Source organism: Limulus polyphemus, unplaced genomic scaffold, assembly GCF_000517525.1.
Source record: "Limulus polyphemus unplaced genomic scaffold, Limulus_polyphemus-2.1.2 Scaffold0, whole genome shotgun sequence".
Classification (NCBI taxonomy): domain Eukaryota; kingdom Metazoa; phylum Arthropoda; class Merostomata; order Xiphosura; family Limulidae; genus Limulus; species Limulus polyphemus.
Genome location: NW_013665610.1, coordinates 2147751 through 2175377, shown reverse-complemented (window position 1 = coordinate 2175377; position 27627 = coordinate 2147751). Strand labels below are relative to the sequence as shown.

Here is a 27627-nt window from a genome sequence, read left to right as displayed (position 1 = left end):
TTTCCCTACTATATAAAGACTTCTATATATTTAGTTTTTCCTTATATATATATATATATAATGCTTCAGTTTTTGTTTAATTCAATATATATATATGTATATACTGAATAAATTTTTCTTGTAGAAGTGCACACAATTCCAGCCAAAATGTTTCGAAGAGTATTGACCATCGTTCAAGCACACTGTAAACTTGGCTTAACAGCTACTTTGGTTCGAGAAGATGACAAAATACAAGATCTTAATTTCCTGATTGGACCAAAATTGTATGAAGCTAATTGGCTGGAACTACAGAAGGCTGGGTACATTGCTCGTGTGCAGTGTGCTGAGGTCAGCAAAAAGCATTTAATAAGACATTTTATTACTGTATTTTATGTTGTTTGTTATACAACCTGTATTATATTTTAGTACATTTTATCTTTATGTAGATGTAACATGCTGTTTTATATTCTAGACTATTCTCTATTGTTTGTGAATTTTCAGTACATTTAATAGTATTTATACTTGACACAGTATTATCAGTAGAGATAAACCTTTTTTGTTGTTGTTGTAAGTATGGATAAACACATTTTTCACAAGTATGTTCTAGACGTTTTTGATACTCGATAATTTTACTCATTATTCTCAGAGCTGTATTTAAAGATCATAATGGTAATAAATGAGCTATAGTTATTATAGTAGCTCTTGACAGAAAAGTATTTATGGGGTTTTGAGTCCTTTTTACTTTACCATACAGTAACCTAAATTAATTTAGGTGTGTGGATAATGTTATGACATTGCGCCTAATTCATTGTTTGATATTGTACAGCAGACCAGCAGTTTAATGATTATATATGTATATGTGTTAAAGATTTTTATTCTTTTTCACCGAAGATAAAATTGAAAAGAGAATCTGTGACATAGAGGCCTATTGTAGTCCTAATTTAGGTATGTGAATAATGTTATGACATTGCACCTAATTCATCATTTGATATTGTACAGCATTATGCCTCAACTTCAGTGATTGTCTTTTCAGTTTTACCTTTGATGAAAAAGAAAATTAAATCTTTAACACACTTAAGATTTTTCAAATATCAAGCATTAACATTTTTATTGTTGTGTTTTTATTTTCATGATGTGTAATAAATACTAAGAACTCTTCAGTAATGATGTAGAATAATAGAAGATCCATGTATTGTTAGGGTGTGTGTGTGTGTGTGTGTGTAAACAAAAACACCATAACTTGTGCTTCACATAATGTGGAGCTTTTGTGATCATCACTTTCTATTTTAATCATTTACTGGTCTCCCAGTGGGTCAGAGGTAAGTTTGAAGGTTACAACACTAAAAACTGAGTTTCAATACCCATAGTGGGCATAATACAGATGGCCCATTGTGTAACTTTGTGCTTAACAATGAAACAGTCATCTTCCGGTTTTATCCATTAATTTATACATTTGTGTGATTAAAACATAAAAAATTAATGTTATAATTTTTTTACAATTATTCAGAGTTGATTTGACTGTATAACATAATTTTCAGAATTTATGCTATATGTAGATGATAATTTTTTAAATACCTCAGTAATAAAAACATATCTAAGTTATATCACAATTGAAAAAAAAAAGAGGAAAACAATTTTAAATACTTGTTGTTAAGTGAAAATACATTTGTATTATCAAATAATAGATTGAATAATTTTCTCCGTAGTATAGATGTGAACCATATTTTATTAGAACTAATAAAAAACATTTTATAAATGTAAAATGATGTAGGGATGGCAGTGCCAAAAATAATGCAAATAAGAATATGGGGATGATACAGCTATACATAGTTCATCCTTACATGTCTTTCAATATTAAAATGTAATTTTACACTGTAAAATGCACGAGTACAAATTGGTTACGAGGTCAGTCAATACCTCACAGCAAGAGTCTGTGATAGTCTGTAATGATAAAAACATTTTTGGACTCAACTTGATTTTCCTTGTATGTAAGTCCTAGGCTCTTAGTTACACTACATTGATGCCTACCCTGACATGACCATGATATTATGATAAACAAACTATATCCCACAGTTGGGAATATATTAAAGTCAAGTATGAATTTTACAGTGTAACATTAAATTTCAATGTTGAAAGGGCCTGGCATGGCCAGGTGGTTAGGGCGCTCGACTCGCAATCTGAGGATCGCGGGTTCGAATCCCCGTCTCATCAAACATGCTCGCCCTTTCAGCCGTGAGGCGATATAATGTGACGGTCAATCCCACTTTTCGTTGGTAAAAGAGTAGACCAAGAGTTGGCGGTGGGTGGTGATGACTAGCTGCCTTCTCTCTAGTCTTACACTGCTAAATTAGGGACTGCTAGCGCAGATAGCCCTCGTGTAGCTTTGTGCGAAATTCAAAAACAAACAAACAATGTTGAAAGTCATGTAGCGATGATCTATGTATAGCTGTATCATCCCTGTATTTGTGTTTGCATTCTTTTTGGCACTGCCATACCTACATCATTTTAAATTTACAAAATGTTTTTTATTACTTTGTGACATTTTTTCCCCTGACTGAAAGTTAATGTATTCTATGACTGTGTGTGTAATAAAATTTGATATTATATGTATTGATTTTTTTTTTTTACTCATTCAATTCATACATAATATAGGGGTTGGCTTCTTAAAGACACTGATTGTATAGTGTACAAAACATTGAGAATTCTACATGTTACAGTTATCATGTTACATATCATTGATTATTGGCTGGTAATTTCTGTTTCACTCTGAACTTAAGCTTTTTACAGGAACACCAAATATTTGTGTGAAAGCTAACTTCAAAGGGTAATGATAACATCATTTACTCTTGAATGATGATGTGTTTTTTTTGTAATTACTACTAGTTATTACGACTAAGCGATGACGTCGTGTACTGCTCAGAAACACATAGAGTGGAATTAGGTTTAAACTGACATTTGTGATAAAATAGTTGTAGAGTTATCTTGACTGAAACAAGAGAAGAAAGATAAACAATTTGGTTGTGTTGGTCACTTTCTAGTTTTTTATCTTAGTAATGGTTTCTTTAGTTAGATAAACAAACAAAAGTGAGTGAAAATCATTTTTGAAAGTAAAACTGTCAATTTTTATTTTTTAGCGTGCATATTTGTATTATGCGTATTGAGTACCTTGGCCATCCCTACATATAGAGCCTACCGGCTCTATGATAACTAGAATAAATTTAATTCAATCCAATTTAAAGATAGCATTAAGATGACTTGTACCTAGTTACAAATTAATGGTGTTCTGGAGCAGTTGCAGTTTTTTTCACAAACAAAAGTGTTTTCTCTTCAGTTTATTTTACAAGCTGAATATAATTTTGTTGCTTTTCAGGTTTGGTGTCCTATGACACCAGAATTCTACCGAGAATATCTTACTTCTAGAGCCAGCAAGAAACTAGTAAGTTTTGTGTTCAGTGAATAATTAAGAAAATAGCTTCAGAAGCATTCAAGAATGATGAAACCAGTTGATAAATTGCTGGTAAACTAACGACAGTAACACTGAGTATATAAAGAACAACAAATTATTCATTAACTTTTGGAATGTTATAAAATGATTTTACTAGTGTGGTATTCTTAGGAATGGATAAAAACTGTTACTGTAATAACTTATGGGATGGCAGAAAATGTTATTCTAAGTTAAACTAAGTTTTCTACCTGACTGTACTTTAGGAAGAGACTGAACAGGTAGACATGTGATCAGTAACTATAATAACATAAGGACTGGCAGAAAATGTTATTCTAAGTTAAACTAAGTTTTCTACCTGACTGTACTTTAGGAAGAGACTGAACAGGTAGACATGTGATCAGTAACTATAACAACATAAGGACTGGCAGAAAATGTTATTCTAAGTTAAACTAAGTTTTCTACCTGACTGTACTTTAGGAAGAGACTGAACAGGAAGACATGTGATCAGTAACTATAACAACATAAGGACTGGTAGAAAATGTTATTCTCAGTTAAAGTGAGTTTTATTCCTGACTGTTTTGAAGGAATAGGCTGAACAGGTAGAGATAAGAATAGTAACTGCAACAACTTAAGTACAAGCAGAAAATGTTTTCTTGAGTTGATTTGAGTTTGCTACTCAACTGAATTGAAGGAAGAAAGTGGACATAAGTTGTCATTGAAAACAACTAATTTTTCATTAAATAAATTACATACAAAGTCAATTCAGCAGATCGCACAAAAAATGACAGACAACATTACTCTAGAGACAGGAGTGAAGAGCTCTGAAGGAGAAAAGATCTGGATAGTTAATCACAATATTGAAAAAAAAAATGATCATCTCTCCCAAAGTGCATGCACTACATATATAACTCCTGATTATCACATGAGTAGAATTGGAAGAATACCACCTTCAAGCATTTTCAGATCTCTGCACAGTTATCCTTACAATTTACTCACATAATCTGGTTCATACCATAATATTTGTTGTTCATGAAAACTGTTGATATTTAGCGCCTACACCACTGCTATATCTGTTGTATCCCAACCAGCCTGATGAGCTTTGGCACCGAGTGAAAGGTCTTGTTGGTAATGGATATGGGAGATGTAGTGTGGTTGACATATTATATCATATTCTCCTTTGATTTTGTTTATGTATTCTTGGAGTTGCCATACAGACTACATAGTAAACTAATGGATGTAGTTCTACAATGACATTTTACATAGGAGGAATCCAGTGGCCCTGAAAGGGAACCATCAAGTACAGTGTGTAACTAGGACAACAGTAATTTACTCCCACTGCAGAACCAGTTCTCTGTTATTAAACCTATACATGTACATGCTTTAGAACACTGGTTTATGTAATTTTATTGAAAACAAAACATTGTGTTAAATATTATAATTCCAAACTTTCAAATATAGTCCATGTGTTTTAATATCTGTAAATATTGGACATAGCACCCATTTATTAAACCTGATTCTGGTGGCTCTAGATCCTTATACTATATTTATACCTCTGTTGTTAAATAGTTCATTTATTCCATGTTACTGTACATGATTCATTCTTACTGTAGTGCTGGAACCAAGAAATTTAACATCCTTAATCATTGTATGGCGTGTACAAATTTCCCTGTACCAGCTTTATGTAATCATTTTCATTCTCTTTCAGTTGCTTTTTGTGATGAATCCCAACAAAGTTCGCTCTTGCCAGTTTCTCATTCGTTACCATGAAGGAAGAAATGATAAAATTATTGTTTTCTCTGATAATGTTTTTGCACTGAAGCATTATGCCATCAAATTAAATAGGTAGGTCTCTTAAGTCTGCAAAGAGTGTACTTCCTACCAACACTTAACAAGTCACCAAATATAATTGTATCGTTTTTTTAACTTAATTTATTGTAATATTTGAGTCAGAAAGGAATAAATGACTTATGCTTATCATGAATAATGACATAGGATATGGAACTGTTTAGTGTAGCACAGAACAAACAAATATTGTGCCATCTTTCTTGATTAAAGCTTTCAAGATAATAAGGTCTTTATTTATTTTGTAGATACTCAAATTAGTTTAAGATTTTTCAGCTTATGTTAAAATTGTTGCACTGACTGTGTGTTAGTTACAGCATTAAGCTATGACACCGGAAACTTATGACAATGTGTATTTCATTGAGCTTAGGGTAATGTGTGTGGTGTGTTATAATTAAATTATAGTGTGGAATTTCCAATGAAAATTTCTTGTTTGTAATGAAATTTTGTATATATATGTATCTTTCAAACTATTTGTGAAAAATTTTCTACCTGACATAAAAATCAACCATTGTTTCTTCACACTCATAAAGCATATTTTTCATAGAAAACATATGACTAATTTTGTAATATAATACAAGGTAGTTGTATCATACCTAAATCTCTTCAGTATGGTTAACATTTGATTGTTGTTAGTCCATGACCTATGCTTTTGTATCATTCATATATAGTACTTGTATACTAATGTAAAACAAATTAAAATTAAATGGACTAATTATACTGCTCAATGGCAAGCAGCATAACATGAATATCAAAGAGGTATTGATGCATATTTTGATCACTTATACATTTATAAAAGCTTGAAGCACTTTGTGACGTAGATCTTTCTTGTTTAAATAACATAGACTGAAGATTGTTTATATTAGAAATCTTTGTGTAGAAGTAATGAGATCATTTGACTAAGTTAACTGAAAGAGAATTGGTAAAATTAACATTTTCTTTTTTAGTCTACTTGTAAAAGGTTCTAATGCTTAAAAAAAACGATAAAAGCAAGTAAGAGAACTTGTGCATGTGACTGAATGATGTTTTGATTCAGTAAGTGCATATTCATGTTTTTTTGAGGAGATACATGTGCCAAAAGCTAAGAATTTATTTTTATTTTCTTTCTTTTTTTTAATTTTTATTTTGCTTGCCATGAATTGTTCTTTAGCATATTCCTTTGTTTTGGGTTGGTATCATATGTATATGTTTTTGACAAATCTACAAAGTTTTTTTTTAATCATCCACACACTTTGGTGCTGTCTAAACACTTTCACGTGAGATTAAGTTAAATGTTAATAAATTTCTTTTATTGTATTTAAACTCTATATTTACTCAAAATAAACTGACATTACTGAAAGGTCAATTAAAAGGTTTTGTAGCTTATTGAATGTTCAAAATGTTCATTGAAAAGCTTTTATAGCTTATTGTATGTTCAATGAAAAGTTTAGATAGCTTATTGAATATTCTATGGAAAGTGAATATAGCTTAAAGCTCAATAGAAAGCTTATATTTCTATTATTGAAAGAAGAACAGAAAGCTAAATAAAAGTTTGGAAGAGCATAGAGTGAATATGTAATTTTTTTCATATGAGATGTATTCAAAACTGTACTTCAGCATTGTACATGTTTACAAGTTGGGACTTGATTACTCGATACCTTTAATTATTTGGAATAAATGTTATATTTTCTCTTGATATTAATTATTGATTCGTATCTTTATGAGTTACGGAATCTGTTGTTTATTTTCAATGGGTACATAGTTCATTATATTTAGAATTTTGATGTTTGTAATAACAAACTTTCATCATATTCTATGTTTGTCAAATGCTCCAATATGAATTTTTTTTATTTCAGACCATACATTTATGGACCCACTTCTCAAGGAGAAAGAATGCAAATCCTGCAGAATTTCAAATACAATCCTCAAGTGAACACGATTTTTGTCTCCAAGGTGGCTGATACGTCTTTTGACTTGCCCGAAGCAAGTGTTTTAATTCAGATCTCAAGTCATGGTGGCTCTAGAAGGCAGGAAGCTCAGCGGCTTGGAAGAATTTTGCGAGCAAAGAAAGGTGAATCTTTCAATCTAAAATATTGTGCAATGATTCTATAAACACAATAAAATGATTTATTAGAAGGTATAAGTTTTTCGGTCAATATCTTTTAGTAAGAACATGTTCTTACCTTTACTAGGATTTAACCAGGATACAATTGTTACATTTTAAAAACTAAAGAGTATATATATATATATATATATATATAACACAGTTTGTTACAACACAGATACCAGCAACATCAATTATAGAATACAGTGCAAGTTGTTATAATTTTCCAAAAAGACCATCTGGACCAGAATCTTTTTTAATGTTTTATTTTTATTTTTGCCCCCACAGTGGTTCAGCAGTAAGTCAGAAGGCTTATAGTGCTTCTCTAAAGTTTAGTTTGTTTATTTCTTGTTAGACTGGTTAATTGGAAGTGAAACCAGTCTATAGTCTGATAGATGTTTTCCTCATGTACGAATTTTAGATAAAAATATACATTTTGTTAAAATCTTACTTTAGCTCTTTTTCACATTTAAACATAAGGAAAAGAACTACTGTTATAGCTTGAATAGTATTTTGACATAGAAATTGTATTGTAAGTGATAGCAAAAATCCAAATGTCCAATTATTTTTAAATTTAATACAGGGATATGTAAAATGTATAAAGACAAATAATCTTGATTCACACTGATATCACTACAAAGTAGGGGGCATTACAACGAATGAATAGTATGAATTCCATATTTATGAAGTTGGGAATACTTTATCTGTTTTCATAAATTATAATGTGCACGTACAATTTTTGAATTAGGGCATAATCCAACGTGTGCATTTGAAACATCTTTTAGCACTGAGGGTACATGAAACAATAATGCAAAAGAATTATTTAAAAAATTAAATCACATTAGCATTTTGTTAATACATTATTAAAATTATTTTATAAATGCCTGGGTAATATTATGAAGTACGTTACTACAGTTATCAGAGAGAGAAAATGATATTCTAACACTTGTTATCTATAATGTGAGGTTAGCTAAATCTGAGTGAAAATATTAAAAGAAAACACATATGACAAAAAAAAAAGGCCCAGCATAGCCAGGTGGTTAGGGCGCTCGACTTGCAATCTGAGAGTTGCAGGTTCGATTCCCCATCCTACCAAACATGCTCGCCCTTTCAGCCGTGGGGGTGTTATAATGTGATGGTCAATCCCACTATTCATTGGTAAAAGAGTAGCCTAAGAGTTGGCGGTGGGTGGTGATGACTAGTTGCCTTCCCTCTAGTCTTACACTGCTAAATTAGGGATGGCTAGCTCAGATAGCCCTCGTGTAGCTTTGTGCGAAATTCAAAACAGAACAAAGAGAAAAAAATTGTCATGCTGCAGTAAAAAGAAATGTTTTTGTCATCACAATATACTACAGTTCAAGAGTATTAACAAGCTTCACATAATTTAAACTCATATAACTTCTGATTGGTCACATTTGTGTATACATAATTCTGTATATTTTAATACTTATTAATAAAGTTGGAAAGTTGGTATATTTTTATAAAACAAGGAAAAAGTAGATAACTAAAAGAGCCCCAACTGAAAAACTTTTTAAAAAAAAGACTAAATGTTCTTATTATCAGGCATATGATAATTTCCTGAAACCGTAAAATTACTTCTATCTTCTTTATCATTCCCTGAATAATATTTCTTAAAATGTTTATTTGTTAATATCACCTGTGATATAATTTATCATTAACCTGGATTATTTATTAATTGTATAATATTGCATTGGCATTCTTCTTAAGTATCTTCCTTATTTACAGTGTTTTTTAACTGTAACAGAACATTCTAGCAAATACTACAAATTCTAGGATGATTGCTTGGTTATAGCTTTATAAACTAGTTTGGTTTACACTAGTGAGTGAAGTGGACAAATGGTTCAGACATATTGTATCTTCTCATTTGCAATGTAGTCTACTCTCTATTCATGAAGTTGATTTTCTGTGTATATGATTCCATTCAAATCCATAATTAATTTTTTTGATAGCAAGCAATTAAGGTGAGAATTTAGAAGTAAAAATAGTTTAAGACTGATGGGTCAAACACTTGTAAACATTCTAATAGCTTCTAGAATAATAGATTTTAAAACTTTTTCAGCTTTGTTAATTAAAGTAAATTAATGCATTCTTATTTTTACTTATGCTGTACTAGTAACACTGGTTTATATTTGTACTTGTTTTTCAGTTGTTTTAACATCTTTTTTGCTTTTGTCTATAAATTTCTCTTGTACTTTGAAACTTGTATTTATTTTAAGCTCTCTTTTTATATAAAACATGATTTTATATGGGTCTTTTTTGTATATGTGCTCTTAAGAACCAGTAGAATATTTCGCATTGTTGAAATTTTCATATTCACTAATTCAAGTGACCTTATGCCAAACTAAATGAGATTGAACAGTAATGGATTTGTTTAAAATTGGAATATTTTATAATTGTTCACTACTTCTGTGACTAACATTCCTAATCTTAAACTGTTCTTTTGGTAACTGCAACAATATTTCTATGTAGATTTGGTATTTTAATAATATAACAGTATTTAACATGATTTGTTAGTATACATTTTTGATAATAATATCTATAACTTTAATATTATGATTTTATATGACTTATTGTAGGTGCAATCGCAGAAGAATACAATGCCTTTTTCTACACATTAGTGTCTCAGGATACAATGGAAATGAACTATGCTCGTAAGAGACAGCGTTTTCTGGTGAACCAAGGTTACTGCTATAAAGTGATTACTAAACTAGCAGGAATGGATGAGGTAAAAAAAATTTAGAAAATAGCTGAAAATTATATGAACATAATGTATTGTAGCTTTCTGTTTTAATATTGAGTGTTAAAGGTCAATCTTTTTTGCAAGAGAATATGGTGTCTTTAATACTGATCATACATATATTTCTGTAACAACCAGGAGAATTTAATGTACAAGACAAAAGAAGAACAGACTCAACTTTTGCAACAGGTTCTGGCAGCTACAGATGCAGATGCTGAAGAAGAACATGTGCCTGGAGAACTAACTTATGGAAAATCTGGAGCTCAGGTGGGCTATGTATCTGTAATTACACATAACATGGTTTAATATTTTTTTTTTTGAATATTATGTTTTAAAGTGACATTCTAATAGAATATTTCATGTCATAACAGTGGCTTATCTAGGTTTTTGGGTGGGCCTACTGTTACAATGAATAAGTAGTAGGTGTATAAATCCTTAGAGGCAAGTTACAGGGAACTGAAAAAAGTACTACACATGATGTTCAGATGTGGGAACCATTACATAGACTCTGATTGATGCACAGACCATGACTCATCCTTGACTATGCCACTATTTCATACTTTATAGTAATCTGTTTATATTTTAAAGGCACCAATAAGTTCATTATTCTCTCTGAAATTAAGAACAGTGCAGTTTATACATTGAGAACTATAAGAAACAAACTTTTTGTTAAAATATCAAATGTGTATAAAATTTGTGGATTTCATTATAATTTTCATTAAAATGAACTGTTAGTAACTTAGTTGACAGTGCTTATAAAGGATTAAACAATGTGTATAAAAACTGGACATGAGAAAAACTATAAATTTTCGAAAGTTTAAAATAATTTTCACTTGCTCATTGTGTGTTATTACCACAAAAGATTGCAGAGTTGAAATTACTTTGTCAAATTCGCTCAGTTGTTAAAATGATCTTTGCTAAAGTGATTAAAAAAGTTTAAGACGCTCAATGTAGTTACTGTTAGGTACAAGAAAAAAAAATGCTTGAAATAAAGTTTCAGTAAAATTTTGTTGAGTAAGCCAACAACATGTAATATATTCTTCTTAGTTTCCCCTCAGCTTTATTTTATAATTATTTCATATAACAAAAGGTTCTTAAAGTTATGGGTAACTTTAAGGAACCTTTATAAGTCCAGGCCTCCAAGTGAACCTATAAAACCTATTAAAGATTATTTTGAGAGTAGTCCTATTTTTTGTAAAAATTACCTATAAAACCTATATTTTTTCAACCAATCTGAATAATACATCTTTGTATTTTGTTTCCATAAGTGTAAGTTTAAAATCAGGATTCAGGAGAAAATGTACACAAACTTATTACAAAAGCCTGATAAATTGGCAAGTATTCTTTGGGAAAACTGTTTTGGTCCTAGTGATTTTATGAGTAGTTTAGGCTGGAAAATTAGTTGTTTGCCAAAGAAATTAGGCAGAAAACTTGTAACAACTTGTATCTTTCTGATCAATTAGTGTATAAAAACTTGTATTTTTATTTTACAATTTTACTCAGAACCTGAGATAGTTTATTTTATTCTTTACAATGGGAAGTGAAATTGTTTAAATGAGTCTTAGCTTTTGATTTTTGATTCACTAAAAAAAGTGGGGTTATGGTCAAAATTGTGTAACTATGTTTGTAAACTTTGGCAAATGTTTTTTTTTTTAATTTGATTGTAAAATGGGTGCAGGTTTGTACTTAAATGTTAAAGTATGCTTAGTGTGAGTTTTTATATTGCATTAGTTGGGATTAATTGAATAACTGTTGAAGATAATGTTGAAAATGTATTTAATGTGCAGTAAATAAAGCAAAGCAAAATGACTTGCTATTTATGAAAAATAGGCATAGAAATACATAGTATTTAATGTAATTAGGACATTTGACAATTAAAATGTTCAAAACATCAAAAATTAGAAGGCAAAGTGAAAGATATATTTTTCTCTCTCTAACAGTCAACTCGTCGTGTAGGCAGCATGAGCTCTTTGTCAGGAGCTGATGATGCTGTGTATGTGGAGTACAGAGGAGATAGGAAAGGACTGTTAGCTCGTCATCCATTATTTAAGAGATTCCGCAGGTGATTGTTATTGTGTTGTTAATTGTACAGTTGATCTATTCTGTATGTAAATAAATCTGCTGAAACATTGCAATTTTGATCTTTGTAATAATAGTATATCTTTTTCATTATTAAATAAATAAATATAAATTGTGAACTTTATAATTTGTGTGTATTTCTATTTTTATCAATAGTCCTTTTAAATAAAATTCTGTAATGCATAATTTCATGTTGCTGAACATAATTTAAAAAAAGATAAATTGTATTAAAATAATATTGAAAAATTCATTTATATCAAAAACTTTATATTGAAAAAAAGTACAAAAATTACAAATTAAACAGTAATGTTGAAAATAATACATACATTTGTGTATCTGAATGCAGAAAAATATTACTCAAAATAGTTTTTCATTTTAAACTTTCAAGTGCATGAGTAATTTGAATTTGAAAGTTTTTCCTGATGAATGTTTTTATCTTTTAAACTGATAATTAACATAATTATATTGGTATTATGTTACAAGAATTGTACTTCTCCAGATTTAAAAAAGTGGTACATTGAATATAATTCACCCATTCCTGGCATTGACTTAAGTTTGATGGAGTTAATTCACTTACTTTTTTTTATCTTGTGCCCTATGGTGAGCTTGGGACTTATAACACTAAAATCTGGAAGTTGATCACTGCTATAGGCACAGCATAGATAGCACATGTTGCAGCTTTGTGTTTAAACCTTTTTTTCAGATGCATCTGTTAGTTTATTTTTTATCACATGATGTATACTTGTAATTCTCATGCACTCACTGATGATGCATTATGGAAGTTTTAGTTGTCTTTCAACATAACTAATTTTTTAGGCCAGTGAGTGGTTTCTGATTGAAGTTAAATTAGAAATAAATATTTAATAAAGTGTAATTTGTCAACATGCTTAATGCTAATTGATCAGGGAATAGAAACTTTACTTGTGCCATTAAAAAAAACTTGTTTCACATAGAGGTCTTGTGGATGTATCCTTTAGATTTAGTTGTTTGGTTAGACCTGAATGTGGGTCTATGTGAGCGCGAAATTCTAAATGAAAATAGAAGAGATTACAGTGTAGAATTTGAAATGGAGTTATTTATATTTTATAAAGGTAATACTTGAAAACTGACACTGAATGCTAGGCTTTAACAGGCATGATAATGAGTATACACTCAATTGATTCACAGTTTAAACAAATTTAAGGGTAGATAAAGTTTTTATTTGTAAATGGAAGACAACAAAACATGTACTGATTGTGATTTCACTCTTGTTTTCTTATGTTATTTATAAATTGTTAGCTTAACTTCTGAATGTTTAGAGCAGAGTACAGCCCAGTGTTTATTTCATCAGATTGTGGACCTGAGGTTCTGTGGTTTGCGTTTTGTTATTGCTGAAAAGAAAATTGTGCTTTGCATTTTAGGCCATGGGTGCATTATAAGAGTGAAAGTCAATTCCCAGTATTTGGTTTTACAAGAGTTGATGGTGGGTGGTATTGAGTAACTACTTTCCATATAGCCTACTACTTTAAAATTAAGGGTGGCTAGCACAGACAATCTTTCATGTAGCTTTGTATGAAATCCACCAAACAAAAATCTGAATGTTTATGATCATTCAACATATTTAGTTTTTAAAAATATTATTTTCACTAGTAGAAATTATAAAGCCACAAACGTAGAGCTGTTAACATTTTTATTGTATCAGTGTTAGCCTTTTGGTACAGTTAATGTGTGAACTTTAGACAAAATTCAGTTATATTTCATGGTTATAACTTGTACAATTGACTGACAATCAGCATGCATATATTTCCAAAGTGCAAAGAAACATAAGAAAAAATTCAAATTATAAGACGCTGATATATCATTGCTGGTACAAACACCGAAAATGAAGTGAAAACTACAGCAGTGATATCTCACTAGCATGGAACAATGTAAGGACTTATTTTCATTAATTAATCAGTTGTTAAAGATTGGGGATATATTTTTTTTCTTTATTGTGCAGCTTCTACAGCTAGAGGACGTCAGCAATGGAATATCAAGTATGATCTGTAAAAACTAAATTATTGAAAATAAGTGTATGAAATATGAAGAGTTCATGGGAAATCCGTGGAACACAAGTCCTTAGTGTATTTAAAGGATGTCAAACTTCAGTTGTTTAACAAAAGGATATTAATATTTTCACAGAGATGTGTGTCCTAAGTCTTACCGATGAGCCACTGGAAAATGGTAAAAAGAAAAACCGATATTAGAACAAGTCATATTAATACATCTAATTTCCATACGACAAAACCCCATAAAACTGGTAGGCTCAACGTTATCAGGTGAGACTAACTGTTAGTGGTGAAATTCTCAACTCTGATAGTTATTATTATAATTTTTCTTATAAATTTATTTTTATCACGATTTTTCAAGCACGGAGACTTTATAATATTAGAGTTTCGCGATAACATTCTATGATTGCTGTTAGGGTAGGAATATTAATCTTATTATTCTACGCTATGGTTTTAATATAGTAAATTAAAGTTGATGTGACATGATGAATCCCTACATCGGGAATTTGTTTGAGAAACAATTGCAGTTGTCAAAAACGCATTTTAGGCGAAAGCAGGTTACAGAGAATGTTGATTGGTTACTTACGGACATAGCATACTTCAAGTGACTTGTGTGCCAAACTATGGAAACGAGGTTTCATGGTTTGCTCTCCATTACCACTGAAAATGATAAAATAAAAATCGTGCTCTTCACTTTGTGACCATGGATGCATTATAAAAGTGACAGTCAAATCTCACTGTTCGATTAGAATGGCCCACGAGTTGATGGTAAGTGATGTTGATTAACTGCCCTATAACGCCCCCATGGCTGAAAGGGCGAGCATGTTAGGTGTTAACGACCTTAACTACCAAGCCATGGCGAGCCAGAAGTTCAAGAAATAAAATGTTGTCGCTACTATTAAGTGAACTGGACTAGGTGAACTTTGTGTTATTTTTTACCGAATAATCCAAACGAATTCGCAACATAATATAAATCGTTATAACGATATCGCTACCGCTCTGGCCACTACTCATAAAAAAAAAAAAAAAGATGACAAAATTATCAAAGAAACTTTCGGTAAGTTCGTTACTGAAACGCTTCTTCAAATTATTCGTGTCATCATTGGGCAATGGAAAGTTGTATGATATATATAAAAAAGTATAATCAAGTATCGTAAGGGTCATAACTACCACAGCACTTAAATTGAGAAAATGCAGCCTACCTATTAAGCTGGTCCAAATACAAGGCACATGTCTAAAACCTATACCAATAGTGCCACACTACAAGACAAAGCCACAGAATACGAAATGCTAAGCCAATGTCAAACAAAACTAATTCAATTAGGTAGTGTCCATATACATAAGATGGAGACAATTCTCACCTGTCATGACATCAGCAGAGCAGGTGTAAGATATCGAAAGCCTCAGCACAACTAATGGCATCGCAGAAAATGTTAAAGCCATAAACCCACAAGTCGGTATCAGACGTAACTACCCTAGCTAACTAACGACAAAAATACGAAACCTTATAACCCGAACGCTTTCGAAAAACGGACATTTCTTAATTAAGAACAACTACCGTATTTTTCGGAATATAAGACGCACCCTTATTTTGAAGACAAAGTTTTGGGGATAAAAAAGCTACAGTCGCATTTGAAAGATTTCTATTGAACAAAAATTCAATTTGATACTTTAAAAATTAGTATATATTATTCTAAACACAAAAGAGCTCAAAACATCAAAATAAGAAAATACCGCAAATAAAAAAAAAAAGGTTTACTGTTATTTAGTTTGGTTCAAAATCTTCATTGCTTTCACTGTCGCTTGGAAAGGAATCATTGGATCCAATACTATGGTCAAAGAGAATGTCATACTCGGTCCCATCCATTGCGTTACTGATACCACATTTCTTAAATGACTTAATCACTATATCACTTCTTACTTTTTCCCACGAATTCTTCACCCACATGCAGACCTGAGCAAGCGTCGGTCTCTTCCTTCGTCCTGTAGGGGTCGTAGCAAAATCTTCCTGCTGCATCCAGTTGTTCCATTCCTCTATCATTAAAGTCTTGAAGGGTTTGTTAATAGAAACATCGAGAGGTTGCAGTTGACTTGTTAAACCACCGGGTATAACAGCCAGGTGTGTTTTTAGCTCATTATCTTTTTCCTTTATTTTTTCCGTTTTATGAGCTCTAAAGGAATCCCAGACTAGGAGAGAAGGCTTTTTTAATAAGCCTCCTTGACGTTTCGACCAAATTTTTTCAAACCAAAGTAGTGTTCCGTCTTCATCCATCCATCCTTTTTCATGTACGTGAACGCAGACACCGCTGGGTAAATTTTCTTTGGGCATTGTTTTTCTTTTAAAAATTAACATTGGTGGTAATTTTGTTCCATCTGCACAACATGCTAGCACCAGTAGTCTTAACAGTAATAGATTTAGTACTTTTTATATCAGTTGTTCTATGCTTGGAACATCAAATGTTAAAGATGTTTTATCCATGTTTGCTATTTGAGACAATTCAAATGTAGTTTTTTTTTCTTAACTGTATAATATACTTGAGAAAAGCACAAATTTTCATCTCAAACTCATCAGGCATTCTTTGAGCAATTTTCGTTTTAGTTCTCATAACTAGGCCTTTGCGTTTCATGAACCGATAAAACCACGATGTATGACCAGTAAAATCTTCTAAACTATTATCACATGCAATCCTCTTTGCTTTAAAAATTATCATATTTGTAGAAACAGATAGTCCTTGCCTTTTCTGATCCACAACCCATTCGTACAGTTTATTTTCGAAATCTTGCCATTGGGTTTTTTTTCCCTCGGAAATTGCGTTTATCACTTTTAATCATTTTCAATTCTTCTTCTTGTTCGCGCCAGCAACGAATCATTTTTTCTGTTGGTGGAGGACTAAAATATCTTTCGGCAGCTCTGTTTCCATGCTCTTTTGCATAATTAATCACACTTAATTTAAATTTAGCTGTGTATGACAGTCTCTTTTCTTGAGACATCGTAAGGGGTGAAAAAATAGAACGAGAAATGAAGAAACAACTATTTTGCTCCCGAGGCCTGAGATATGGTACTTCAACTTTCGGTGACGCATCCAACTTGACAGTAACCACGTGCCAAACTGCCGAGTATCAAATGAAAATTTAAATACCGATTAGGCGATTACCGACGCTAATTGCATTAAGTGCTCTGATTGGTCAAGCGCATTGCACATTTGAATCCAAAGCAAGCATCCAAAAATGATTTTTTATTTGTTAAAGTTAGACCTGAAAGGGACTTATTCTGATCCACATTAAACAGGGATCGTCGTGTATTTACAAGCTTTTTCACTCTCATCCATTACTATAATTTGTTTTTTTTTATTATTTAGGGAGCATTATAAATAGTTATGTTTTTAAAAGAAAAAAACTATTATTGTTATAAACAACACATTCAATTGAACTAAACTATGCATGCCTATTTAAATATATTTACACATGGCTTGTGTATATTGTATATATACATATATTATTCATATCTTCGGTGTATAGGACGCAAGCAGATTTTGACATCAAATTTTGGGGTAAAAAAGTGCGTCTTATACACCAAAAAATACTGTAAGTAAAGTGAGGTATAAGAAAAGTTGAAGTGACGTCATGAGAGAACACCATGACAACTAACAGCTACTTTTCTCTGTGGTGAAATTTATTCTTTAAATACAATAAACAAAAACTATTATCAAATTTCGTCTTTGTAAAATACACCTTATGGATTTTATAATAAATTTGTATTTTTAAACCACATTAATTAAGCAATATTTAAAAACTTAGTATGTAGTTTATACTAATAATATTAAAATCCTTTAAAAACAATTCATAAAAAAAAACATTCTATTTACATTAGTGTAGTGTTGTCAAAGAACGGTAACAGAAATTGTGTTTTACACACAAAAATGGTCTACTGTTCGATTCAAAATGGATTAATTTTTACATTATGTATAGTAAAGTAAAGCTGAACAACGTTAATATTTTTATCTCTCAATAACCAATCTAAACTAGCACAAACAATAATTTCGTTGTTACTTGTTTCAGTTAATCATTATTCAGAAAATACGTTGTTCTTTTTAACAGTGCTGGAGGAATCTCTAAGGGCTTATTATTACTGTTCATTTTGTTTAAAAACTATGAACAGTTATACATTTACTCATTACCTGCGTACATGTTTTACATACAATCTTTGTTATTTTAATCTCAGAGGAATACTAACTTTTGTGATTTGAAGAATGTGTTATTAGTTTTATTAATTTTTATCGTTAAAAGCACCACTTATCATGTAATTTTTCTACTATTTTTTGAATAAAATATTTTATTATCAGAAAAATCGACGTTAGCATATTGTGAAAAGTTTTACTTCAATTATATCTTTTCCTCTTTAAGATGCGTTATTATATATTTTGTTTTTAACTATACTGTAATAATAGAAATATGAACTATTTCTTGCCCAGACCAGTATTAAGAAATACATTTTACAGATTCACACTCTTGTATTATATTTGTTTCAGGTATATTGTTAAAAAATGTACATTTTATGTTCAGTTCTGAAAATCACCAATATATGACCAGTATGCTCTTACAAATAACAACACCAACGATATAATTATTTATGTTCAATGGAACGAAAATTATACAAAGATTGAGAATATCCTGTATTGCATTGTAAAAATATAATGTATATTATGTGACGTGGGGGAAAAACAACTTCTGATTAATGAAGAACTAGAACTTCATCATATTTGTACAGTTTATTCTGCACTATATGATTTCCTTTCGCTATTATTTGTCTAATCAAGATTTATTTATTTTTAAATTAAGAATGAATGCTTTTAATGTTTTCAATACTCAAGTAACTGGTTCTATAACCTTGTCTTCTTTCTTCTCTATAACATAACATAATGTTTAGGGACAACATGAGACCTATTGGTCCATCTCGGCTGTCTCATCCTCTAAGCTAAACTAAAACTATTAAATATATAAATAAATATAAATCTTAAAGCCAAACCTTATCATTCATGTAGTTAAAAGGCTTTCTCTTAAACTCACTTAAATTTAGTGCCTCCACAACATCCAAAGGTAATCCATTCCAAAGGCCATCTACCCTGTAAGAAAACTAAAACTATATTAGCTGTAGATGACTCCTACCTTGCCAAAATTTATATTTTGTGTCCCCTAGTTCTACTATTCTTGAAAAATGATGATGCATCAACACAATAAATTTTCTTTACAATCTTAAACACCTCAATCGGACCCCCTCTAACTCTAACAATTTCGGAGATCTTAACCTATTCTCATATGATAACGCCTCCATTCCAGGTACCATTTTAGTAGCCCTCCTCTGAATCCTTTTCAACAATTCAATGTCCTATGGTAAAGAGCCAAAGACTGAGCACAATACTCCAAATTCAGCCTAACCATGATCTATACAATGAAATTATAGCCTCTTTAGATTTGTATTCAATATTTCTGTACATACAATATAAAATCATATTTGCCCTAACACAAGCAACAGCACGTTGCTTGGATGGCTTAAGAGACTGATGAACCATTACACAAAGATCCCTTTCTTTCATGACACTATTAAGGTTCTTCCCATCCAAATTATGCTTATAATTAAAATTACGATAACTCACATGCATTATCTTGTACTTATTATAAAAAGCCATCTTCTATATATTTACTCAACTCACTAAATGATCTAAATATTTTTGTAAAGCAGAAGCATCCTCTTCATAGCTAGCAACACTCAAGACTTTAATGTCATCAGCAAATGTAAGTAATTTATTGATCATTCCTTCAACTATATCATTGATGTAAATCAAAAAGAGCAAAAGTCCTAAGACTGAGCCCTGAGATATTCCATTTGTGACATTAATCCAGTTTGACTGCATTCCATTTATAACAACCCCCTGCTTTCTTCCATCCACTCTTCTATCCAATTACCTAACTTAGCCACTACAAGCTATTTATGTGATACCATGTCAAATGCTTTCTGAAAATCTAAGTACATCAAATCTACACCATTACCCTCATCTACATAAGCAGTAACCTTTTCAAAGAATGTCAAAATATTTGTTGGCAAGTTTTCTTAGTGAAATCATGTTGACTATCCAATAAAATTCTAAACATTGTTAAATGGCTTTGCAAAGCCTCTTTTATCAGACCTTCGAAAAAATTTTCCACAACTGATGTAAGACTAATAGGCTTATAATTACTGGGACAATTTTTATCACCTCCCTTGAAAAGAAGAGTGACATTAGCTAACTTCCAATCCTTTGGCACCTGCCAACTATTCAAGTACTTCCAAAAATTGTAGCAAGTGGTTCACATATCCAATCCTTAACCTCCTTCAAAACCTAAAACTCCTAAAAAATTTATAAGACTGGGTATGGTCAAATACGTCAATCGAGAAGGTTTGAACTCTTGAGTCGAAAGCTTAATTAGATCTCAAATCGGTCAAAAGATGACAGAGCTATGAGCTAAAAGTTTGTACTTGAAAAACTCAGTGCCATTCTATGAGCCGCTATGCCGCGGCTAAAATTACTTATAATTCTGAACACATTCCAGTGCTTGAAGTAACTAGAATTATATATATATATACATATATTTAAGGCAGAGTTGTCTGTGTGGTGTAGCGAGTTGTTGTAAAGGTTTAGCCCAACCGATTTCAACGAAATTTTGCAGAGACTCAAAAGTGACCATCCCAAAGTCCGAGTTTAAATAGATAAACAGTCGGACGAACGGTTCGAGTTTATCAACCATTTCAATTTTACCGCTTCAATGCTGCAAGAGAGGGCTCAACTGAGTGAGAATGTCACTTGCAATATATTTGAAGCCAACGCCAAACGAAAGGGATGTTTAACGCAACTTGTAGCACGGTTATATTTGCATCTAACGAACGGTTCGATTGTTACGACTCAAAATAATGGGTTAGGTTTGGTTTGAATTTCGCGCAACGCTACATAGGGAATATCTGCGCTAGCTGTCCGTAATTTAGTGAAAGACTAGAGGGAAGGCAGCTAGTTATCACCACCCACTGCCAACTCTCGGGCTACTCTTTTACCAACGAATAGTGGGATTGATCGTCAAATTATAACACCCCCCACGGCTTAAAGGGCAAACATGTTTGGTGGAACGGGGATTCGAACCCGCGACCCTCAGATTGCGAGTCAAGGGTCCTAACCACCTGGCCATGCCGGGTCCTCAAAATAACGGAAGAGGGGGGGGGGGAGGATCTACGGCCTCATTATTAACATTGCTTTTTAAGCCCAGCGATGAATGGTACCTTTACTAGTTGTACGATAAGCTTAAATTAACTTGTGCTCTGTCATTAACTATATGTATTTTGCTTTGCATGTGAATAAACTGGAGCTCTAATCACATCTACTGGATACATATGTAAAAAACCACAAGTATGGAGTTCAGAAGACAGTTTTATATGTATATGATCGATTATACAGCAATCAACTGAGATTCCACAGCTACATTTTTTATAACAAGCTCTTAGTATAGACAAATTGTTTTTATTAAATACGTCATCAAGTTCAGCTCTCAGGAGAAATGTGGTTGAAAAACTAGTACATTAGTACGTCGATTGCACCTACTTCTTGTTAAGGGGTGGTACTCGAATTGTAAGAAAAATCAGTTTCATCGAAGTCAGCAAGTCACTACAAGAAAAAGCAACAAAAACAATGAATATAAAAAGTTGCAGTTTATAACAAACAATGAAAATCAAAATTTAAATTTCTAACTAATGAAAAACCAATATAAACAGTGAAGATTAAAAAGTCGAAACAAAAATAAACAATACACACATAATCTTAAAGGTTGTAACTAATTCTATATTTTGGCCAGTTCTTATTGAACATCTAAATGTACACAAAATTCTACCTATAATATGCAGTTCAGCATTTTAATTACCGTCTTTGTGAAGCAAATCGTGTAGCGTGCACAGACATGGATTGAAATTTTAAAGCATATATATATATATATATATGTGAACTAGCACATGCCCGTTGATAAAATTCAAAGCTAAGTTTTTTAAAATTGTGATAAATAAATATAAAACGTGCAGTCAACCCAACACCTTGGATCATGCAATATGATTGTACAATGGGCTGTTTAAAACTGTATTTTGTCATTCCATGTATTATTTAAATAAAGAAAATTGCACTGCGTTTGTTTTTAAGCAAAGGAGATTTACTTTGATGCAATATTGACAAAAATGTTCTAGTTTCCATGCAATGGGTGCATCCAGCAGGATAGAGCGCTCAGTAGCATATATATATATATATATATATATCATGCATATATATAATATCTGCATGAAATATATGTACATATATATATATATATGTTTGTTTGTTTGCAGTTAAGCACAAATATATACAATGGGCTATCTGTGCTCTGCCCATCACTAGTATCAAAACCCGGTTTCTAGCGTTGCAAGTCCGCAGACATACGGCTGTGCCACTAGAGGGCATCTGGCAAGAAAACCACATTGTATACAATTGAAAAAAGTATTTGAACAAATATATACTCAAACACGTTCCTCTCTTTGTGCATTTTTTCCTTTCATGATCCTATCCTCGAAATATTTCTTTCAATAAGTCGAAAGAGGAAGTCCCGTTTTTTTAGTGAAATTCTCTCACAAAAATAAATATTTGTATTTTTAATAAATTTTTTTTATCAGTTTGATCTTTCAGCACATACGAAGACTGACGGATTGATGTTGATATCGATATGAAATTTTCGGAATTTAAAAAAATCTATAATTTTCCTGTAATGAATTCTTGCATTTTGATATATATATATAATTATATAATTAAAAAAAGAGAAAAATGTTACACCATAAGGAAGAACAGCGTGAACTTAACACTGCATATCCGAACCTTAAATTAAAAGATTGTGATATCTTAACATCGTGGTATTTATGTCCAAACATCATTATGGGGGCTGGAAGGCTAATTTCAAGGACAATTTTACTGTCTCCCCCATTTATGTATCTATTTCAATTATTTCTTTCTGCTTCAAATTTTTCTATATTATTTTATTATTATTTATTATTATTTTTTGAGCAGCCACTTTCCCCCATCTGGATGCAGACAGTGAAAGGTGGTAAAGATGTGGGACGTTGTGGGCTAGAGCACCCACATCCGCTCTTTTTTATTTTTATTTATTTATTTATGTTTATTATATTATTATTATTATTATTAAGAATGTGAGGCCTGCGAAACTGAGGTTAAACTGGATAGATGGTGTACCCCCAACGCAATTTGGGTCTTACTTTCGCCAGTACCTCAAAAACCAGGGCACATTGTATAACAACCCATCTTATGGTGTATGCCCAGGTAATACATGTTTGTTGTAGCTGCATTGTTTATATTTTCTTTTTCTTTTTTGATTTCATTTTCTATGTAGTATTAGAATTATATATATATTGCACGATTAACCGTTCAAGGAGATACAGAGCGTAACAAACAGACAGGCATTTGGTTATTATATATATAGATTGCTTTTCACCAGTAAAATATTATGTTCAATTAGTTAGCACTTCCCGAAAAGGAAACCTAAGGGACCAAATAAAGAAAGTGATGTTAAAATATAATAAGCCTAATATTTTTTTGTTTTATGACAAATATAATTGATTACAATCACGCACCGCTAGAAAAATGAAGATCACACCATAACAGAAGTTACACCCATGTTTTAGCACATTGATAAGTTGGATCTTCAAAAGGACCTACATAGTTTTATTAATTAGGGTTCAACAATCTTTCTCAACAATTTACTAGTCTATTTGGCTAAACTGTAGAGCTAACTTTATACTATTTCATTCCAACAGAATGACTGAGCCTGTTCTGGCTCTAGTACTTTATGTTAAACATAGTTAGCTGATAACAGTGGGCAACAATTTTTTTCTTCTCTGATGATAGAAAAAATGCGACTGTTTCTGAGTAATTTGACGATGCTGATTCTAAAAAATCTGTTAAAAAATTAGTGACCACCTCTTGTTTTCGAGTTATGATAGATTTATTTACAATATTCTTATATATCGTGAAAGTAGCAACTTTTTTCTTTAATAACTTTATATATTCAGTAGCAATTTTTTTATTGCCCAGAGTAACTGATATAGTTTAAATCTTCAGTTTTTAATTCGAATGTTTTTAATTCAAGAGACGCAAGCTCAACCATTGTTATAAGTAAAGTTCAGGACTTGTAGTACCGCTCACTCATTTCGCAAAATGCAAAACAATTCTTATTTTTGGCAACAGTTTTGTTGATCTGGTGAAATTAATTTGATGATACTTCTTCTCAGATCTACTGCATGGCGAATATAATGTCTGTTCTAAGCAATCCTAACGTGAGCACTTTGTTGACCAGTGTAGAGTAATTAATTACTACTACAGATAAAAGTAGGTTGTTTTTTCTTTTTACAACAGAAATAAAATATTTAGTTTCAATACTGATGTTTGTGCACTAACACATATCAGCCACATACTGACTCTTTTCAGACTAATGTCAGCGTTTAGCAACCCTGTAAAAATATATTCATGGAATCATGAGCAATTAATTATCATTCATATTTTAGTGACTATCCGGTATGACATTCTATAGTATATTATTACTTCTTTTTTCTTAAATAAAATCATTTCAGTGTACTTTTCGAAACTTTTACGGCATGAGATTCTATAGTATATTATTACTTCTTTTTTCTTAAATAAAATCATTTCAGTGTACTTTTCGAAACTTTTACGGCATGAGATTCTATAGTATATTATTACTTCTTTTTTCTTAAATAAAATCATTTCAGTGTACTTTTCGAAACATTTAATTTGAGTGAAGAATGAAAAATATAATGTTATAGTTACTGCTGACTCTTAATTGACGAGAAGCCACAAAGTGATTTAAGATACCCCTAACATTTCGCGGGGATTCGGTGAGTAGGTTTTTTAAAAAATTGTTCTTTCATTGGTTTTAAAGTTGTTCACTGTATTGGTAATTAATATTTACTCTATGGAATAAGCTAAAAGATCTACGTTTCATTTAACTCTAAATCTATTACAAAAATAAACGACATTTGGCATTTTCAACACCCATGCTAAACGTTCAAGTCAACCATAGCAGTTTTGATTTAGACTTGCTGACCAGAAGAAAGGTACCCACCGCCTACATGGCTGATCTTAACCGAATAGCAGAATTTACTGTTATGATTATAACGTCCACACAGGTGAAAGTACAGAGTTTGTTCAGTGGGTCCTGGTATGGCCTGATGTTTAGAGCGTTTGACTGGCAAACTACGGGTAGCGGGATCGAAACCTATCTCTGAGCATGTTCGCCCCTTTTAGCTATAGGAGCTCTATAATGTGACGGTCAAGCCTCTATTTGTTGGTAAAGAGTACCACAAGAATTACCAGTTTGTGGTGTTGACTAGGTGCAATTTCTCTAATTTTATCTCTTTAAAATTACGAACAGTTGGCGCAAATAGCCGTCGGATAGCTTTGAAAGAAGTTCAACAAGCAAGGGGCCTGGCTTGGCTTGGTGATTAGAGCGCTCGACTCGCAGACTGGGAGTCGCGGCTTTGAATCCGTATCACCAAACATGCCCGCTATTTCAGCCATGTTGACGGTGGGTAGTGTTGACTGCCTGTTTTCCCTCCAGTCTATCACTGCTAGGTTAGGGACGGCTAGCGCAGATAGCCATAGAGTAGCTTTGCGCGAATTTCAAAACAAACAAACAATTTTCAGTGGTGTATCACGGCCAGAACCTTTGCCCTTCCAGTATGCAGCCTGGCACGTTTGCCACTAGGCCAAGCATAATACGTTATGAATGTAACATTTTTCAAAATAATGCTATGATTTAAGTATGTAACATAAACGTCAGTAAAAAAAAAATATAGAAGTTAATAAACTAAGAGAAGCATAAAATATATTATTCAATCGCAGTTCTAAATTTAAAAAGTCTTTGTTTAGTGTGACTAAACCACCACTTCTTAAATAAAGTTTAGCAATTAGAATTTCACATCTATAACCATGCAGAGATTTATCAGTCATATCATTGATTTGTCGGGTCGTAAAGCCGAATACATTAGCTCTTGCTTATAATTGTCCTGACATACTCATATTTAAGAGATGATTGTCATGGAAACACATTCTCCTTTTTTTTATTTATTGTTACAGCAACGTTGTATAAAGGGTTGATATGAGACCATATTAGTATGGTACTAGGCTGCCCATCATCTTTGTTCCTAATTACTTACTTGGTTCTGGTTAGTGTCGAAGAACAGATGTTCTCATCTGATGTTACAGAACTCTCACCAAATGCGGAATATTTTTTCATTTTGGTTTTTAAACATGAATCAGTATTGATATTTTCATGGCCTACATCTCTACTTAGTTTATTTCATAGGTGTGGAATCGTATTAAGTCAAAGTGCATACTTAAATAGATAGAGATATAAGTCCTGATACACTTTCTCTCTATAGTTTGTCGCAATACCAAGTTTAATTCTACTTGTTAATACGTATAGGGTCGATTAAAAAATCTATTTAGATTCGTTTAGCACTCGTTACAATGATTACAACTACCCCATTACCTTACGATTATCTTAGAGGTTGAAAGGTAGTACTACATTTTGTTTACGTAGTGTGTTGTAACAGTCTAAAATAATCAGGGTTCAACAACAACAACAAAATATTAAACTGTAACAATACTTGGAACAAACTTTTTCACTTACCCAAGACACAGTTGATAAATACGTGCCTGGCTAGGACTTGATATTAATGTTAATGAATAAAATATAAATATCAGTATTAATTATTTCAAAATAATGGAATCAGGAAAAAGAACCAGAAAGAAAAAAAACCTAATTCGAAAAAACAACAATAACACAATATTCAAAATCGCTTTTCTATATTGATAACAATATCGAGTGACAAATAGCAGTAAATCACTAACTATTTCGTAACTCAGTTTATGAAGCTTATGACAGGGTACTTAGGTCACGAGAGTACATCTTATGTGATCATATATTTGCACAATCTTTTGCTATATTAATAATATCTGTACGTCACCCCTAGGGAAGCTGGTGCCAATTTCATAATACGAACATATTTATTCAAAATAAACGTGATCAACTAGAAGGTGAGTTAGCGTTTTAATGTAACTAAAAATTCATAGATAAATTTAACGATAAGAGGAATAATTGTTTGTTTGAAGCTAAAGACAAAGCTATACGATGTGCTATCTATGCTCTAACCCACCACGAGTATCGAAACCCGGTTTCTAGTATTGTAAGTCCGCAGACATACCGCTGTGCCACTGGGGGGCAGAAGGAATAATAAATGAACGATAAACAGAACCATTAAAAAAAAGAACTTGCTACCTCACCGAGT

The 27627-nt window shown here is 31.8% G+C and overlaps 1 protein-coding gene across 1 annotated transcript in view; it reads left to right on the top strand.

Moving 5' to 3' along the window:
- LOC106478203 (DNA excision repair protein haywire-like) overlaps positions 1-12305 on the top strand; it is a 38885-nt gene extending 26580 nt beyond the window's left edge. Inside the window, exons 14-20 of the mRNA XM_013938764.2 lie at positions 125-327; positions 3350-3415; positions 5130-5266; positions 7102-7316; positions 9947-10095; positions 10246-10374; positions 12048-12305. Coding sequence (XP_013794218.1) covers positions 125-327; positions 3350-3415; positions 5130-5266; positions 7102-7316; positions 9947-10095; positions 10246-10374; positions 12048-12173 — 1025 coding nt within the window. The 3' untranslated portion in view covers positions 12174-12305. The remainder of the gene's footprint in view (positions 1-124; positions 328-3349; positions 3416-5129; positions 5267-7101; positions 7317-9946; positions 10096-10245; positions 10375-12047) is intronic.
- The last annotated feature ends 15322 nt before the right edge of the window (positions 12306-27627 follow it).